Here is an 18,679-nt window from a genome sequence, read left to right on the forward strand (position 1 = left end):
GTACATCCAAACAAGGTAAATAACAAATCAACTTTCTTTCGATCCCTCCGAGAAAAATTTCAAAAGCGACCAACAGTTTCAAACATGTTTTGCAATGCTTCACAACAAAACAGCGATGGTTTGCGTGAGTCGTACAACATTCATTGCGGATCGCAAAGTCTGGAAAACCGCATGCTATTGGTAAGGAACTTTTCCTGAGTACTGTTTTATAGAAGTCACCATTTAACATAATTAAGACGATACCTCTCAGCAATCATTCTGTACAAAGGCGAGTAGATGAAATGGATGCTAATGTTGAAGAAACGCTAGGATTAACTGATTGGCTTCAGGTTGAAAAAGGAGTTAGGCAAGGATGTTTACTATCCTCATTGGTTTAGTATATATTCAGATGATAACATCCGTGAAGCCCTAGATAAGCTGAGCACAAGATTTAGGATAGGTGGTAGATTGATCAGTAATCTGAGATATACTTATGATACCGTACTCCTCTGAAATGAGAAAGAAGAAGTAGGACAAATTCTTGATAAAGGTATCAAGCTCAGTAATAAAAGTGGACTTGAACTCTATTCTAAGCAAGACAAAGATTGTGGTTCTCAAAGGAAATACAAATAAGGATTCTCGTTAGAAACAAGTTTGCATTTATAGAGAAAGAATAGACGTACTCAACAAGTTTGAGGACCTGGGATCCATTATTAATGTGAAGAATTGCTGTTCGGAAGATGTCAGAAGAAGATTAGGAGTAGCTAAAACAACAGTGTCAGAGATTTGTCTAAACCATACGGCGTCTGTGGATGCCCAGTGAACATATTACATATGACACATGTAAGAGAAAAGCAAATATAATTCATTACTCATATAAATATCGCTCAACATTAAATTAGTTATTCATCTATTCCCATTTTTTATCTCTAATAGTGTTTACTCGTACAAGACAGCTGCTATTGAGAAAAATGATATTATATGCATGTTGTATGACTCGTTGTTGAGAAACACGTGTTTTATTTCTGCCTGAAACTCATAACATATTGAGCGCAGTATATAGGGGAAATCAATTATATTTAGTTTTCTCTTACACCTAATTCGATGCTTGTTACGATTTTTCTTTCACTATTAATAAATATTTCAGAACAAAAATACATATAATTAAATTTTCAATTTTGGAAACTGCAGATGGGATACTGAATACTACATTTAAAAGTATGCTGGTGGAAATCGAAGAAGCACAGGATCTTTGAGTTATAGTGGATAGAAATTTGAAATTTATAGGACGTGTTACAAAAGTGATTAAGACAAGTCAGGGGACTGCTGCAGTATTAAGACGAACGTTGATCAGCAAAGATAAAATGATAATGATGCCAATGATTCCACGTGTACAAGGTCCTGAACAGGGCAAAATTTGGATTACTGTGCTCCAATCGGGTGACCGGGTTCAGAGGGGAACGAAGATACTTTGGAGAGGGTGCAGAGGCAGTTGACAAAAATGATTTCAGGACTGTGGAATGTTAGCTATGAGGAAAGATTGACATGTTTAATCTCTTGAACGGTATTCAACGGATGGATACCAGAGAGATTTTTCAGATAGTGGAAAATAAGCGCCTCCGAAGCAAAATTTGAAGAACGGTGGTACGTTACTCCTTTGAATTAGCAAAGGCCTAAGTTCGATTCTCGTCGTGAGGTGAGGGATCTTTATATGGACGTTTTCAATAGAAGTTGAGTTAGCGGGTCTCATGCAGTGGTATCAGCGTTTTTCTCACGGAAACTCGGGTTTTTCTTCCCTCATACACACAAATCGACACTTTAGAACACACGCAATTTACAGATAACAAAAAATTCTAATTTAGGAAGTGGTGAGCAGTAGATGGCGTTGTGTAGATGATTGGTAGTAGACGTTCGGTGTGGTGGTGAAGACAGAGTTGTACAGTATGAGTCATGTACAAGAATGATAATATCCATGGCGCAAGATTTATGCAGCAGTGACTCATCTAGTATGACTTTGACTTTCACCATCTTCCCTGGCTATTACAAATCCCAGATCTGAAACCTATTGAGAATGTGTGAGTCATGATAGAAAAAGAGATCTGCAAACAAGTCCACTTCCGTCGAAACTGAACCAGTTAAAGGACTGTATGGTGAATACCTGCTGTGTTGCCGATGTAGGTATTGTCGAACACCTTGTGGAATCTTTACGAAACCGAATATGTGCTGTTTTTCGAGGTAAAGGAAGTTCAACCCGGTATTAAATAAAAGTTTCTAATTCAGTTAACGGTGGGAATTATATTTTCATTTTTTGTGGTATTTTTATCACTTTAGCAATATATCCTTGAAACTTCAGTTCTCTATTCACTAATATCCTCAAATCCCTCGGCCCCCTCTCATCCTGTAATACAGCCTCCAATATGATACAGAGCATTACCTTTCCGAGATCCATGGTGCAAACCTTACATTTATTAACATTTACTTTTAATGTATAGTAAATCTTCACTTTTCTTCCCACATAGCCAATCTTTTCAAATTGCTCTTTACCACCGCCAGTACATCTGCATCATTCCTAATAATTTTTATAATTTTATCAACTTTTTATCATCTACGAACAGCTGAAGATCCATTTGCAAACTACTCGCAATATCATTAACAAACAATATAAACAAGTGTAAGACGTAGGACAGAACCACGTGGGGCTCCACTGGTAATTCTCTTCCTCAGAGACAAGGCGCCTCTGTACACCACCTTTTGATATCTATCAGAAAGCCATTTTCTTAACCAATCAACCTACTAATTATTCCAGTATACGAATAATTCAATTCCAGTATACGAATGACTCCTACCCAAAAATGTAGTCAGGTTATTATAATTAGCACAGAGGAGAAAAAAATTATCTTCGGGACTTGATATAATTTTTCATTGAACATACTGTATATATAGGCTGACCATACACACTACCGTGTTGAATGGGACGGTTCCATTTATTTATATTTCTTGGCCGTCCCGTTGTTTCAATAAAAATGACAATTGTGTCCCGTTTTAATAAAAGCTATAAATATATTTCAATATTGGACAATCATAACTTGTTATTCATAACCCATAATCGTACATCAATATCACGGATCCCAGTAATTTGTACACCCATGGATTCACATTGTTCGATACCAAATATCGATATCTTCAGTGATTTATTCAGAGAAATTAAAAAAATGCATATCGGCAACTTGAGCGTTTCTAAAACGGTGTCTGTTTTGCGGTAATGTTAGTTTTTGTTTTTCGTGTATGTTAACTGTTCGCTTTGTTATTCAATGCCGGTGTTTTAATTTCATATTTTTTTAAGGTTTTAAGTCTATCCTGGCAATTTCAAAGAGGAAAAGCTGCAGTTTTAATGACAATGTCCAGAAAGCATTCAAAATTATTAAATTGGACAATCTGTGTAGCAATGGAACAAAAGTGGTATGCCGACATTGTATTGTTCATTTTTCCGTTGCTCACGGAGGTAGAAGCAAGATCAAACAACATCCACGTAGCCAGAAACATAACAATTCTGGAAAGTCTTTGGCTGCAGTTAGCAACATCAGCTCATTTATGGTGAGAGATGATAGAGAAAGCGATAAACTTGCAGCAAGTGAAGCTCTTATTACGTTTCCTACTATGCGTCACGGCCAAAGTTTTTGCACAAATGATTGTTGGTAGACATTGACAAATAAAATTTATGAACCAAATTATCCTCAGCACGTAAGAAATCAGAAGCAGTGATTAGCAATGTTTTATCACCACACATATTGGGCGAAGTAATAGAGGATTTGAAAAAGAAAAAGAAGCATTTAAAGACTTCAAACGTTTTCTAATCGTTGTGCGGTACATTTTGCCTAATTGTGGAGTTCAAGACAAAATTATAGACTTTATTTCCTTACCTGAAATGCAGTCCCCCTGTACGTCCACCTAAATATTTGTATGAGTTCTGTCACTGAAGAATAATGGTAAGCTCAATATGTTTATGTAACATTTTTTTTTATCGTCTTACGTTTTCAGAATATAAAATATTACGTAACCGTTCGTCCCGTTTTTTCCATCCAAATGACCCGTTTTCATCTCATGGAAATATGGTCAGCATCTACAATTATGCATCTACAATATTATGCATCTACAATATTACAATGTAGATGCATAATAACTTTCGTACTTTGATGTAAAACAAGCACATTGCATACATGAATAATAAAGGTGCATAGTATATTCGTATTAAGAATAACGTTTCATTGAATAAAATTGTTACTAAAGAGATGCTTGTCAACGGTGAGTGATTACATGAGTGTTTATTTTTGTTTTGTTTTTAGAAAACTAACGAACACTAACTAACTAAAACTAACTACATATATTGAATAGGTGGGCTCGTTTAAGCCCTATGTTACTTTTGGAGACAGTTCGATTCTAGTCGCTGAGTAAAGGAATATTTTCAAAGTCTTTTTTTCGACCGGTTCCCGAATTTTTCGATCTCTGTCAGTGGCAAGGGTTTTTTTTATCCCGGAATGTTCTCCGGGTTTTGGTCAGTAAACTCAAACAAATCGACCGAAGAACCCAAACTATTTTTTTCAGACATTAAAAATATTGTGTTAGAGTTAGAGATCACGAGATGGCGGCACTAGTTACCGGTCTCTTCATTTCTTGCCGCTTAAATGAGTGCTTTCCCTGATCCACTTATCTCTGACTGGATACCAGAGGAGATTGAACTCGTCATTCAGTGTCCAATAAAAAGTAAGGTGGACTAAAACGGCCTCGCCTACTCCTTATAAGGAAATAAAAGGCGTTAGCTGATATATTATATATAAATACTGCAGTGATTCATTTAATACTGAATAAGTCACTGCATCCACTCACTTAGTTTACATGAAGCGAGTTTAATGGGTTTATTCTGGTTAAGTTACTAGATTCGAGTTGAGTAAGCTCTTAGCAATAAGTGTGGTTAATATTTCTGGTTAACATTCACGATTTCAGCATGCATTTTATAGTATTGCTGAGTCTTTTACCTCTCAGTTTTTCTACGAAGTCAGACCAAAGAAACATGAAAGAGTAGGCGGCAAGGAATGCATAGCAATTGACAACGAAGTACGAAAAGCAACTGAATTTGCTTTGCTAGAACTGAATGAGAAATCAAAATCACCAAATTGGAAGAAACTAGGACAGATTTTGAAGGCAGAATCTGAGGTAGGATGTTATTTATTGTTAGAATGTCACGTGTCGAAAATATCAGTCTACATGTAATTGTTTTTAGCTGCTAACATCTCTCTCTCTCTCACTTCACTACATGTACCCCCCATCCTATTTCTCGAACCAACGTTCTCTTTCTATGCAAAGTCTCATCCATGTTTGTTGAGTAGTTTTTCTTAATTTGTTGTATAAATGAATTCATTCTGAGACAATCCGAAGTTCTTTTCTGATTTCATTTAGCATTTCTCGACGGTTCTTCTCTAAAAATGCAATTCATCTGGAAACTTCTGTGCAATTGGACGAATGTTGCATTGTCTCGGTTTGTTACATTTTCATTGTATTTTATTTTCTGCTTCTATTTTTATTTTATTTTATTTATTTTTACTCCAAACGTTATCTTTCGCCCTGTTCTTCGACTCACGAATAGTAATTTAATTATGAATTGTTAGGACAAGAAATTGGCCTCCATACATTATATTGCAGTCGAATATTATAGCTTTATAATTGTATAGCGTTATAGTGTCTCAATATTTTTTATTTCAGTGTCTTTTAATAGCTTTCTATATTCTTAACTCCTGCTGAAGTCAATCCCGACGAAAGATGTTGCTTTTTGAAATAAATCTCAATTTGTTATAATTCTTGGATTTTTATTCAGTTTATATTACAATTAACATATCCAACCTGCCAGTTAATAGTGGTAGTATTCATATATATATATATATATATATATATATATATATATATATATATATATATATATATATATATATATATATATATATTGGTATCCAAAGTCAAACGACGAACTACAGTTTTACCTGAAAAAAATGTTCAAACCTGCTGCCAAATGTGGACATAAATTTATTGCCAGCTTACCAAGGAATTATGTTACTCAAAAATGTCTTATAAATTTTGTACAAATGTAATTGCAATAATTTACAATAATTTACGTACTTAACAATAATTTCTTAAGTACGTAGGTACGGAACTAATGTACATTGCTTACAGAAAACTATGCAAGGAGACTTTTTAGTATGGAATACGATCACCACAATTTGCGATGCAGTTCTCTCAACTTCGTACCATTCTTAGGACCACGTGATTCAGGGGTTCTTCAGGAAACTTAGACCACTCCACCTCCTTCAGAGAAAGGTTAATGCCTTGTTTTTCTGATTCGAGAATTTCGAGCAGCAATGCGTCCCAAACGCTCTATGGAATTGAGATCTGGGGAGCGTGCTGGACATTCGATTAGAATAATATTTGAATCCTTGGTCGGAAGAAGTATCTCCATTGCTCGTGTACATTGTGGTGTGGCGTGGCATTGTCATTATTAAAAATGACAGACTGCATCATGGAACAGTCCAACTCGACTTTGACGAACTTCGTTACTTTATCTTTAACCACCAAAATTTGTGGGCAGGTGCATTGTCCTGATGAAAGATGTTTTTTTTTCTTCAGCAAACCGATTTTTTTCTCAAGATTTTTTTTCCGTTTGGTCTGGTTAAAAGATCGGAATAATATTCCCGGTTATTGTTTTACCCTTTTCAAGATAATTAATAAACAAAATGCGTTTAGAATCCCAAAACACCGATGCCATGACCTTTCCTGCTGATGAAACCGACTTTGTCTTCTTTGGCGCTGAACAACCGATTTCTGTCCATTGTTTTGACTGCTGTTTGTATTCTGGTGTGTAATGGTGAATCTACGTTTCATCCATATTAATAAATTGACAAACAAAATCAGTTTTATTCTTGTTGAAACGCTCTAAACACGGTTCAGAGATTTTCAATTTCAATGATTTTGACTCGCCGGTCTTCTAATCAGATATCGTGCTCTTGATAAATGATTTCTGTTGTTGTTACACTTTGTGGACGACCTTTGCGTCGATCATCTCATCTTCAAGGCTGGTACGGCCACGTTTAGCTTGGCTGTACATTTTTTAATTGTCAAAAACAGAAGAGAAGAGTGCCCATAAACTTGTACGAAATTTGAATGAATTTCTTTTGGTATTAGACCATCTTTTACAAAGAATTTTCTACCTCTGCTGATTTGTTGGTTAAGCATAAATGCTTTTGATATTCCCCTTTCTTTTTGAGGGGAGAGTTCTTTGAGTGGAGAGTTATTGAGCTTTAAGCTCGCCCTGGAAAGACAGTGAGATTAGTTGTGTTCAGCGGAGCATAGAATTGACTTATGCCTTTTCTGTTTGTAGTAATTCTGCTTCATTGTAGTCTGAAGCTTGCTTGATCAGCGGGTTTGGATGATTGCTTTTCTTGGTGAAGACCGTTTCTGCTAGGTCATGGAGAAGGGATGTGATGTAGAGAATGTTGACTTTTCTTTGTATCTGGGAGTTTCTAATGGACAATGGAACATCCATAATCATTCTCAGGCATTTGTTCTCTATCCTTTGAAGCTTTTAAATATTTGTATTCGAGGGGTGGCTGCATGCAGGAGCTGCTTAATTGAAGACTGGACGTACTACTATCATGTATATGAGTAGTTTGTTCCCGGTATCCAGTTTACTTCTTCTGTTGATCATGGGATAAAGCTGAGCGATTGCTTTGAATGTCATCGAGATTATGTGTTTTATATGATTGATGAATCAAGTTGCCTACTAGGATATGTTTTTGCCGGTATTACAATTAATGAATCAGATGGGATAGAAAACTATTTTTAATGTTTGCTCGACTAGTTTAGTTAAAATTTTGGTTTAACATAAACTATGTGATGGAATTTACGTGAATAAGTTAAAAAAACTACACAAAGTTAAAAATAACTTAAAACGTTCACTCTGCGTCCTCTGTGAGGACGCAGAGTGAACGTTTGTTGATATATTTGTTCCTGTGTTATACTTCAAATGTAAGTAATTGTATTGATATAATCATCTTTAAAATGTGCTTCAATGATTTGTCTCAGTAACATAAAAAATTAGAGTGTATAAGTTATCGAAATTGATTCAGTGGTACCTGTAAACTAGTTCTTCAAAGAATTGAAGCCACGTGTTGCATCAACCGCCTTTCTCACCTTGAAGTTACCTATTAACCCTTCAAGGTCAACAGCCGAGATATGTCCACGGCTAATTGTAACAGCTGTAAAGACATTCCTAGGATAAATTAAGTTATTAATGTGGTACTGTAATGCTAAACTCTATAGAAAGTTAACCTCTGCGAGTAGTTTTAAAAAATCTCCTATCCAATCTGATGTTGTTCAACGGTCGCCATTGGGCTAGTATACAAGGTAAGTACATAGAATAAATAGGCTTAACGTTAAGCACTAAACTCTAACATAATGGGAATCCGCTGCAAAGTTTGTGAAGAGACATCTATTGATGTTACATCTATTATGAAGTGTGCACATTAGTGCAAAAGTAGTTATCATTTTCATTGTGCTGGTCTCAGTGAAAGGCAATTTAAAAGCTCTCCAAAGACAGGAAACAAAATTGGAAATGCGCTTCTTGCAAATGCCGCGATCAACAAACACCGGCCACTTCTTCCAGGGGTGATGACTCGTCCATTCTAGAGATTAGTCAGACGATACGTGTAACCGATTTAATGGGATTAATAAAAGAATTAAAAAAGACATCAACGACTTAAGAAGTTCGACAGAATATTCCTTGAACAAAATAGATGATTTTCTTGGTATCATTGCTGGCCTAACACAAGAAGTTAAGGAACTGAAAACAATGAACTATGAACTAGAAACCGCAAATATGGAGCTGAAAATAATTCATGAATCTGTGAATGACTTGAATTAACAGGCAATTAACTCAAACCTAAAAATTATTGATGTTCCTCACGAGCCACGTGAAAATGTGCATAAAATAGTAAAGAAAATTGCATGTAAAATCAAAATCAGCTATAATGAAGATGGTATTGAGGCTATATATCGTGTTCCCAATGGGCCGAAAAACAGACCAATGGTTATCATTATAAAATTTAAAAGTAAAATAATCAGAGACAAATGGCTGGACGGAAACAAAAGTATGAAATATACACTAAGTACAACTGATATATGTGACAGTTTTAAGGATAGTAAAATATATTTAAACGAGCACTTGACTGGAAACCTAAAACATCTACTATTTATAGCCAAGAAATGTAAAGAAGAAATCAACTACAAATATCTCTGGGTCAAACAGGGCAAACTTTTCATGAGAAAAGACGACACATGTAAAATATGGGGTATCAGATGTGAAGAAGACTTATCACTTTCTAATCGGTATTAAAGTGCACTTGCAAGTACAGCACAAAGATAGTATAACCGAAAATATTCCCCACACAGCAATTGACTCTAGAGTATTGAAACGTAATTTAAGCACTGTCTCCTGGGAAGATATAATGAGGGAAACAAATATTGATACCTCGTATCATTAATTTATTGCAATATTCAACAATAAAATGCAAGACTCGATTAAAGTTAAAATAATAGACAAAATGAAAGAAACAAAGCCCTGGATTACACAAGAAATCAGACGCTACATAAAAATTAGAGTAAAGTGTATAAAAAGTTTAAAAAATACCCGCACAATCAATATTATGAACACAGTTTCAAGTACTACAGGAATCTGATATACCATAAATTAAAAGAAAGTAAAAACGAATACTACAGAAATGAATTCCTAAAATGCCAAGGAAACCCCAGAAAACAATGGAAGTCTGTGAATAAATTAATCGGCAAAGATACATACAAACAAAACCTCCCCATACTTAAGATATCGATAGGAATAGAGAAAATAAAGACACGGGATTAACTGAAGAATTCAATAACAGTTTTGCCACAGTCAATGAAATCATTTTGAAAAATGCTAAATCCACCCCTCGGAATTGCACTCCCAAGAGACTTGAAAACTCCATATATCTTTTCCCCACTTGTGAAAACGAAATCAAAAATGTTATTGCTAGCCTAAAAACAACCAAAACTTCAGGATACGATGTTATTAACACAAACATTGTGAAAGAATGCCTATTGTACTTCATAGAACCCCTAATGTACATTTTACGTTATCACTGATGACAGGCACGTTTCCATCAGATTTTATGAAAGCGGTAGTTGTACCTATTTACAAAAGGGTAAACAAAAATAACTTGGAAAATTACAGGCAAACGTTTAGCACAGAACATTCTTTACTGAACTTCACAAACACAGTTTATACCTCCCTTAACGAACATAAATTAACACTAGCAGTATTTCTAGATATACACAAAGCTTTTGACTCTGTATCACATGAAAGTTTAATAAAAAAAATTTAGAAGTCATAGGAATACGAGGTACTGCCTTAAACTGGTCCAAAAATTACTTAAATGCCAGATCAAAAATTGTAAAAATAAACAACAGCTATAGCAGCTCCAAAAAACAGTAGCCTGCGGTGTACCGCACGGATTTGTCTTGGGACCAAATTTATTTAATATTTTTATCAATGATTTCTGCAATCTTAAACTAAACAGTAAAATAAATACTTTTGCAACTGATACAGTACTAATTTTCTCTACAGACACAGCGGAACAAATGAAAACCATCGTGAATGCTCATCTCTTGAAAGTAACAAATTGGTTCCAGTCAAACAAACTCAGTCTGAATGTCTCAAAAACTAAATACGTAAATTGTAACTTGCGAAATACAACTGGAAAAATGGACTTCACTGCACAATTAATTTTGCATGATTGGAATTGTAGGACAAATTCAAATTACAACTGCGAGAAAATAAAAAAAGTCAGTGTAATAATTTACTTGGAATTAAAAATTGATAGTAATTTAAGCTGGAAACCGCATACTACCGATGTCGTAAATAAAGTAAGGATTATGTTAAACAGACTTTACAACCTAAACAGATTCTTAAATTTAAATATGCTAAAAATATTATATTCTACCTGGATTCAATGCACACTACAATATGGTATATTAAGTTGGATTGGAACTATCGCACTACGCTGAAATCTTTAGTCTCGACTCAGCATAAAGTAATTAAAATCTTAACCAGAAACAAATATAAGGATACTGCAAAGTGTATTAAATACACCATACTAAACATACTACCGCTTAGATATTTAGATATCTATAGGGTACTATTATTCATACACAAGACAACGGATACGGAAATATCAAACAAGATACTTTCCTTAGTACACATAAGGGCCTGAAGTATTTAGTTCCAAAAGCAAAAATAAAGAACCAATATACAAACATTATACTTATTAAGCGCCAAAAGTATTCAACTCACTACCTTTAACAATAAGAAATGAAACTAAAGAGAACCCAAACAAATAAAAAACTCTAATCAAAGAGTATTTATTTTCCCACAGAAATGTGGAAGCTCTGTTCAAAATAATTGTATAAATTATTGGTTTTTAGCATATTTCTATTCAAAGATCCAGTCTTATGCGTAAAACGTAAAATTGAAATGTCATTTAACTGTTTTGTTTTATTTTGTTCATAAATAATTGTTATTCAACTTTCTCTGTATGATGAAATTTCATTTTTTCTGCGATTTTATTATGTAATTATATAATAATGATAATATGTAATATGTATATTATATGAATGTACATATGTGTATATAATGAAAATGTATTACATATATTTTTGTGACTTAATGAATGTCGAAACCGGGATGAGCTGTTGATCTTAGGTTACACATATGATTGTTCAACCTATTGTACTATTATAGGAAGCTTACAAATAAACAAGTTTTTTCTTTAAAAAAATGGACTAATTTGTCCAGCATAATACCGAGATATTTGACTCCGCTCTGCCATGGGATCTTGACAACTAGCAGGTGTATGTGTTCCTTGATCTGAAACTTCTTTTTGGAGAACAGGATGGCGGAACACTTCAGTGGATTTGTTTGGATCCTCCAGTCCATCAGCCATTTCACCAATGTGGGAATACTGTTTTGTAGACTTTTGGTAGCTAGTTTAGGACTGAGAGATCTTGCTAATAAAGCGGTATCATCAGCATATAATGCTGTGATTGGTGCACTTAGATTTTGTGGAATATCAGCTATGTAGATAGAAAACAGCAGGGGAGCGAGAAGAGAACCTTGCGGCACATCTGCCAGGTTCTTGCGCCTGGTTGATACGGTTTCATTTATTTTTACTTGCATGAATCTGTCTTTAAGGCAACTAGCTATGATTTTTATTAGATTAGTTGACATGCTAAATTTGATGAGTTTGTAGAGAAGACACTCGTGCCACACCTTGTTAAAAGTCTTCGCAGCGTCTATAAAGACCGCAGCAGTGTGGAGGTTCCAGTTAAATCCTGTGGTGATAAATTCAACCAGTCGGTGTATATGATGTGTGGTGCTATGGTTTTCTCTGAATCCGAACTGCTCATTAGGGATAATACCTAGTTTATCTGTTGCTGATTGAAGCCTTGTAAGGATGACTTTTTCTGCAACCTTACCTAGGCTGGACAGTAGGATGATAGCTCTGTAGCTTTTGTAATATCTGAAAAAAATTACAGTATGCCTTTCCCTCACCAACCTCTCTCGTTGTTGGTGTTGTTATGTGCTATTCAGTAATTTCAGCTCTCTCGGCATCTTGTTTGGGTAAATTAAACGTTCAAAGAAGAGTGTTATTGGTGTAAATGACGAGGTAGTTAATAAGAAGTATATATATCTAAGGATTATAAGGAAAATAATTTATTTTTAATTAATGTTTATTGAAAAATACAGTGTTTTTAATACATATATATTATTACAGGACGTAGCTGGAAAGAACTACTACATAACCATGGAAGTTATCGAAACAATTTATAAGAAAAGTAATGTCCCTGTTGAAAAAGCAAAAACCTGTGCTATTCAGAAAGATAAAGTAAGCATATTTATTTCCAGTTAATAATATTATTATATTTCTAAATATATATTTTGATGCTGCACTTCATCACTTGCATATCTGAACAAATAGATATTATTTTACATACATGAGAAACGTTAACAATATTATTATTTTTTCTTTTAAGTGATGCATCTAAGATTTGAATTTGATTGATTTGATCGATAAGATTTGAGTAGAATTTGAAATACGGAGCAATTAATGTTGATTAAGTTAAATATCACATCTGAATTCAGTTTTATTCTCTCTTCGATATATTACCATCATGATTACGGGATTTCCATTAAGTCATGGAACTCATTGCAGGAAGTCTGCAGTAGATCCCACAGTCTTTTAATTAACTTCCATCACTGCTAGTTTCTTTTCCTTCAATTATTTTTCACAGTGACATATCTCTTAGCTTTTAAATATCATAATCCAGCCTTGGAAACCCGCATTAATTTTGTTATCAGATATTTGTAAACTAACTCCCAAATTCTACTAATACATTTTTCTTCGTGTTCTATCAATGGTATCAATATCAAACTTCTAAACCAATTATAATCATTGGCCTTGAAATTTCACTTCAATTCCTTTCTTCTAGAAACTGTCATTTGCCCTCACACCATTCCTAATGACTCTCCATAAGTTAAGTGCGTCCTCATTTTTGTGGGAAAATAAATATTCTTTGATTAGAGTTTTGTATTTGTTTGGGTTCTCTTTAGTTTCATTTCTATTCTCTCTCTCTCTCTCTCTCTCTCTCTTTCTCTCTCTCTCTCTCCAGCTGATTTGGAGGTGACATCATTTCCACAATATTATCCTCTGATTCATTGATCAAATTTAAAACTATTTATCAAGATGTTCTCTCAACCACATCTTTATTGAGTTAATTATCCCTCAAGAATTTCAGTTTTTCTTATTCTGAGAATGAGGTCTCAGCATCTCTACATTACCTGCTTTTCACTACCAGACCTAATCTTCCAAAAGATCTCATGCACATCTTTCATCTTCATTCCGTGATCTATAGCAACACCTGACTAAGTATTCTGTATTTCAAATTCCACTTTACATCATACTCTTTTAAAACTTAATCACCCTTTTGTCACCATTTTCATTTCAGTTCTTCACTCTGAAAGAATACAGCCCATCTAAGCATACGTGTTAATTAGAGTGTAATTAAGATAAAAATTAAAAATTTGAAGAGTTTCGTTCATTGTAGAAATTGTAGAAATATGCATGTCTGTGTCTTTGTGTTCTTAACTTTAACGGCAACTTCATGTGTTGCCAGTAATGATGATTCTCTTTCGATTAAAAGTAAAAGAGTGGGAAAATTTCAAGGAGATGACTGCTTCTTCCTGCAAGAGAAAAACTTAGAAAACACAGCAGTGAATGTTAAAAAAAAGAAACAAAAAACCATTTCGTTTTGTAGATTTGATTTACAACTAAATATTTTACTGTTCGTAATCCTTTTGCTCTTTCAATTTATGTTTTTGGTGTTAGAGAATATATATATATTATAATGCAAAATTTTTGAACAATATTATTCAATAAAATACATCCCATTGTGTATACTCTTATCTTGAAGAGCGTCCCGTGGGTCAGTTGAAGAGACTACAATTGATGACAAAGCTGAGACCTCACATCCTTTTAATACAATATCACGGATGTGCTGTTCAGTGCATTGCTGAATTGATTTCGCTGTCTCGTGTGTATGTATATATATATATATATATATATTTAAAAGAATTGAATGATATAAACCGAGAGAAAAGGAAAAAGGTTTAAAAGTATCACACGACTAATTTCGGCTTTTGACAGCCTTCTTCAGGTGATTTTATAAAAACAAAAACATTAAACATTGAAGATAAAAATTGTGAACAGCACAGGAAGTCACTATACATGTTTAACGTGAAAACGTTGTAGTTAACGTATTCAAAGCTGTTCCTTCGTTGGCCACATTGTTGGGTGAGTGCGTGCGTATTGCATCTCGTGAGCGCCAGTATTTGATCACAGCAGAATGACAGTCTGAGAGGTTGTAGCTTAAATTATTATTTAAATGTACAGGGTTGAGGATGATTTCTCTAGATTCTACAGTTTTTCTCTCCAATTCGTCATGGCAATGGAAAATGTTGTTAGATCTTTCCCAAAAGGATTGTATGACCATGGTTTTCATCATCAGAATCGGCCGAAAAAAGGACATGGCTGGATAAAGCACTTGCTCGTGTTCTCTTGTAAGTGATGTCCTTCCTGTGCTCGTACATACGCAATTCAGTAAATTTATTCGTCTGGCCAAAGTAAGGAATGTCGCAGACTCACCATATCTTGTACACACCGGGATATTTTAGATTGTGATGACTAGGATTTGGACGGCTAACTAGAGAGCGGATTTTAGGAAGCGGAGTAAATTAAGTTCTAATGTTATATTTTTGAAAACCTTGACTACTTTTTGAGTAACTGAGCTTATGTATTGTATAGGTGTATTGCCTTTAGCATTATTCTATCTTCAGTATGGCGACTAGTAGGATTGAAAAGGTATTTTTCAGTAATTGTTTGAGAATAACCATTCAGTTTGAAAGTAGATCTAAGAAAATTGATTTCTTTACGAAGTTCATCTGAATCGTCAAGAAGAGAGCGAGCTCTATGTCACAAAGAAGAAATAATTCCAGGTTTCTGAGGAGGGTAAATGATTGGATTGACTATGGAGATATCTATTGGTGTGTTTGTAGGTTTTCTGTAAATTGAAATTTTATTGTTAAGAACTGGTCAGTTTCACCTCCTGGAAAGGCAGGGAACCATTAGTTTCAAACTCAGCCATGAATGAAACTAATTGAAACTAATGGTTCCCTGCCTTTGCAGGACGTGAAACTGACCAGTTCTTCTTAAAAACTTAAACTTTCGATGCACATGACTAATTGGAGAGAAAAATTGTAGAATCTAGGGAAATCATCCTCAACCCTGTACATTTAAATAATAATTTAAGCTACAACCTATCAGACTGTCATTCTGCCGTGATCAAATACTGTGTCTCACGAGATGCTATATGCACGCACTCATCCAACAATGTGGCCAAGGAAGGAACAGCTTTGAATACGTTCACTACAACGTTTTCACGTCAAACATGTATAGTGACTTTCCTGTGCTGTTCACAATTTTTATCTTCAATGTTTAATGTTTTTGTTTTTATAAAATCACCTGAAGAAGGCTATAAAAAGCCGAAACTAGTCGTGTGATAATATTAAACCTTTTATATATATATATATATATATACTATAAAAAGGCTATATATATATATATATATATATATATATATAGCCTTTTTATGTCACATTTGTATGTCACGTTTTTTTTTTAACGTTTAGAAACTTAGGGGCTAACTTGAGTGTCAAGTCTTAAAATCTTCAAAATTCGAGTCATCAGAATTCAAGAGAAACCGGCCTACCAGTCAGGAACACAAACTGTTGGGCGCCGTAGGTTCCAGTGGAATGGGGGGGGGGTAGCCACCTGATATGCACAAACACACACACACACACACACACACACACACACACACACACACACACACACACACATATATATATATGTGTGTGTGTGTGTGTTTTTAATCATAATTTTACTAATTTAATTTAAAACTGGACAGGGATAAGATAAGATAAAAATTTTAATTAAAATTCAACTAGTTTCCTCAGAACATCGACTTCTTTAAACGTATACATTATCACAAAAACTGGAAAACTAGCAAGAAAAAAATGGACTTCTCATAAAAACAAGTTACGAATAACAACAGTCAAGTTTGGATTGGTGTCCGGGTGGCAGGTCTAGCGTGAGGCGTTAGTGAGTGGCAACTATCTCGAGAGCACCAGAACTGAATCACTGCGCTGTGTGATTCAGGTAGGCTATAGCTTAAATTACTATTCATGTGTGAGAGATCCAAAACTATTTCTTTTGATTCTAAGATGCGTCATTCTAGTTCGCCAGCGCATTTATGGATATTAGTAGTAACATTGCAGTCTATCTGGTGTTGACACTCTTTTAAATTGGAGTCGGCAGAGAAACGGACATGAGTGGAGAGGGCACTTCCAAGGGTTCTGTTGTAAGAGATATCACGTTGATGCTCTTCGAGACGTAGTTAGACCGACTTATCGGTTTGCCCATAATACGGTTTTCCCCAAATGCAGATTATTCTATAAACTCCTGGGAACTGAAGTTGGTTGTGTTTATACCTCTTAAGCACTCTCCTCATTGTTTGGCCATGATTTCTGAAATTAAACACAATGTTTAAGAACTGAAAAAGTCATGTGATAGTAAATAGCTGGCTTGCAATCACAAATATGGACACCTTTTAAACTTTTGTACAGCCGTGCAGATGGCGCAGTGGAAGTCGTAGCCTTCTAATGGTTTTAAACCACCCAGACATGAGGTAGAATGTGAGGTGAGACACTAGCACCTAGAAATAATTGCTGTGATTGGCTATATTCTCAACCAATCCAATTTAACTTTGTGATTTGTCTTGAGTTGTTGTTTTTGTTTTCTGAGTTTCATCTGTTTAGTACGTGTGAAGTTCGAATTGATGTGTTTAGGCCTCCGATAAAGACAAGATTTTAATCTATAATATACTTTAAATAACTTATAATTTTTCGTCCATATTTAGAATGGGAAACAGTGTTGATGATCTACCGAATGTCCCATTTTCTACCAGAGCTTTTGGGTATTGTATGATTGTAATGAAAAGAGGTAAGCCTCGCCTTCCTCTTCAATATTTACTGAGTTAATAGGAAGATGCAAAATCTGAGTACATGTGACATTTGTCTATGTATTTCTCGTATTTCACAATGAGTGTTGAACACATTTCCCCCCACACTACAGAGATTTGTTTACAATCAATTCATAAATTAAAGTATGCAAATTTATCCTACAATTAATTACATTGGACCAATTAGGATGAGCGCTAATGGGCTATGCACTTCTAAGATTTTCATACAACGATCAAAATGGAATTAAATGGTCCAATTGACGTGAATATTCTATCACAAGTTGAAAAGCCACACAACAGCACAACCTAATGAAACGAGTATGCAACGCCATTGATATATATATATATATATATATATATATATATATATATATATATATATATATATATATATATATATATATATATATATATATATATATATATATATATATATATATATATATATATATATATATATATATATAAACAAACAAACAATAATATATATATAATATATATATATATATATATATATATATATATATATATATATAGAGAGAGAGAGAGAGAGAGAGAGAGAGAGAGAGAGAGAGAGAGAAAGTGAAGAGCAGCTGCATGAGAAATATGTCTCAAACTGAAAAAGTGACTACTACAGTAAAAAAGGAAAAATTGAGAATATAAGAGGATATTACGTTTTCTTTAAGAAACTTATCCCGGGTGATGCATGTTTTACTCATAGAGAATTTGAAAGGTAGAATATGAAAGAATGAAGAGGATATATTATCGTACAATATAACCTGTGTCATCAAGGTAGTGGGACTAGATCTGGTTTTGCTTCTTATGAAATAAATAATAAGCTGCCTGGTTGGCCGAGTGGTTAGCGTATCCGCTCTCCAGTCAAAAGGATGCAGGCTCAAATCCTGCCTTCGATGTGGTTGTTTGTGATGGT

General features: G+C 34.4%; 1 protein-coding gene across 2 annotated transcripts in view; it reads left to right on the top strand.

The window, feature by feature from the left end:
* Positions 1-4,867: 4,867 nt before the first annotated feature.
* The window catches only part of LOC150102341 (uncharacterized), a 38,416-nt gene continuing 24,604 nt past the window's right edge, over positions 4,868-18,679 (top strand). The window contains exons 1-2 of one of the 2 annotated variants that reach the window (XM_090399104.1): positions 4,868-5,190; positions 12,888-12,998. In XM_090399104.1, the coding sequence (XP_090255230.1) occupies positions 12,918-12,998 (81 nt within the window). In that variant the 5' untranslated portion in view covers positions 4,868-5,190; positions 12,888-12,917. Of the gene's footprint in view, positions 5,191-12,887; positions 12,999-18,679 lie in introns of those variants that run through there. The other variant, XM_090399105.1, reaches the window with a different exon arrangement.

This window comes from Typopeltis vanoorti, chromosome 10 (assembly GCF_054136105.1).
Source record: "Typopeltis vanoorti isolate ZY-2024b chromosome 10, IOZ_Tvanoo_1.0, whole genome shotgun sequence".
NCBI lineage: Eukaryota > Metazoa > Arthropoda > Arachnida > Uropygi > Thelyphonidae > Typopeltis > Typopeltis vanoorti.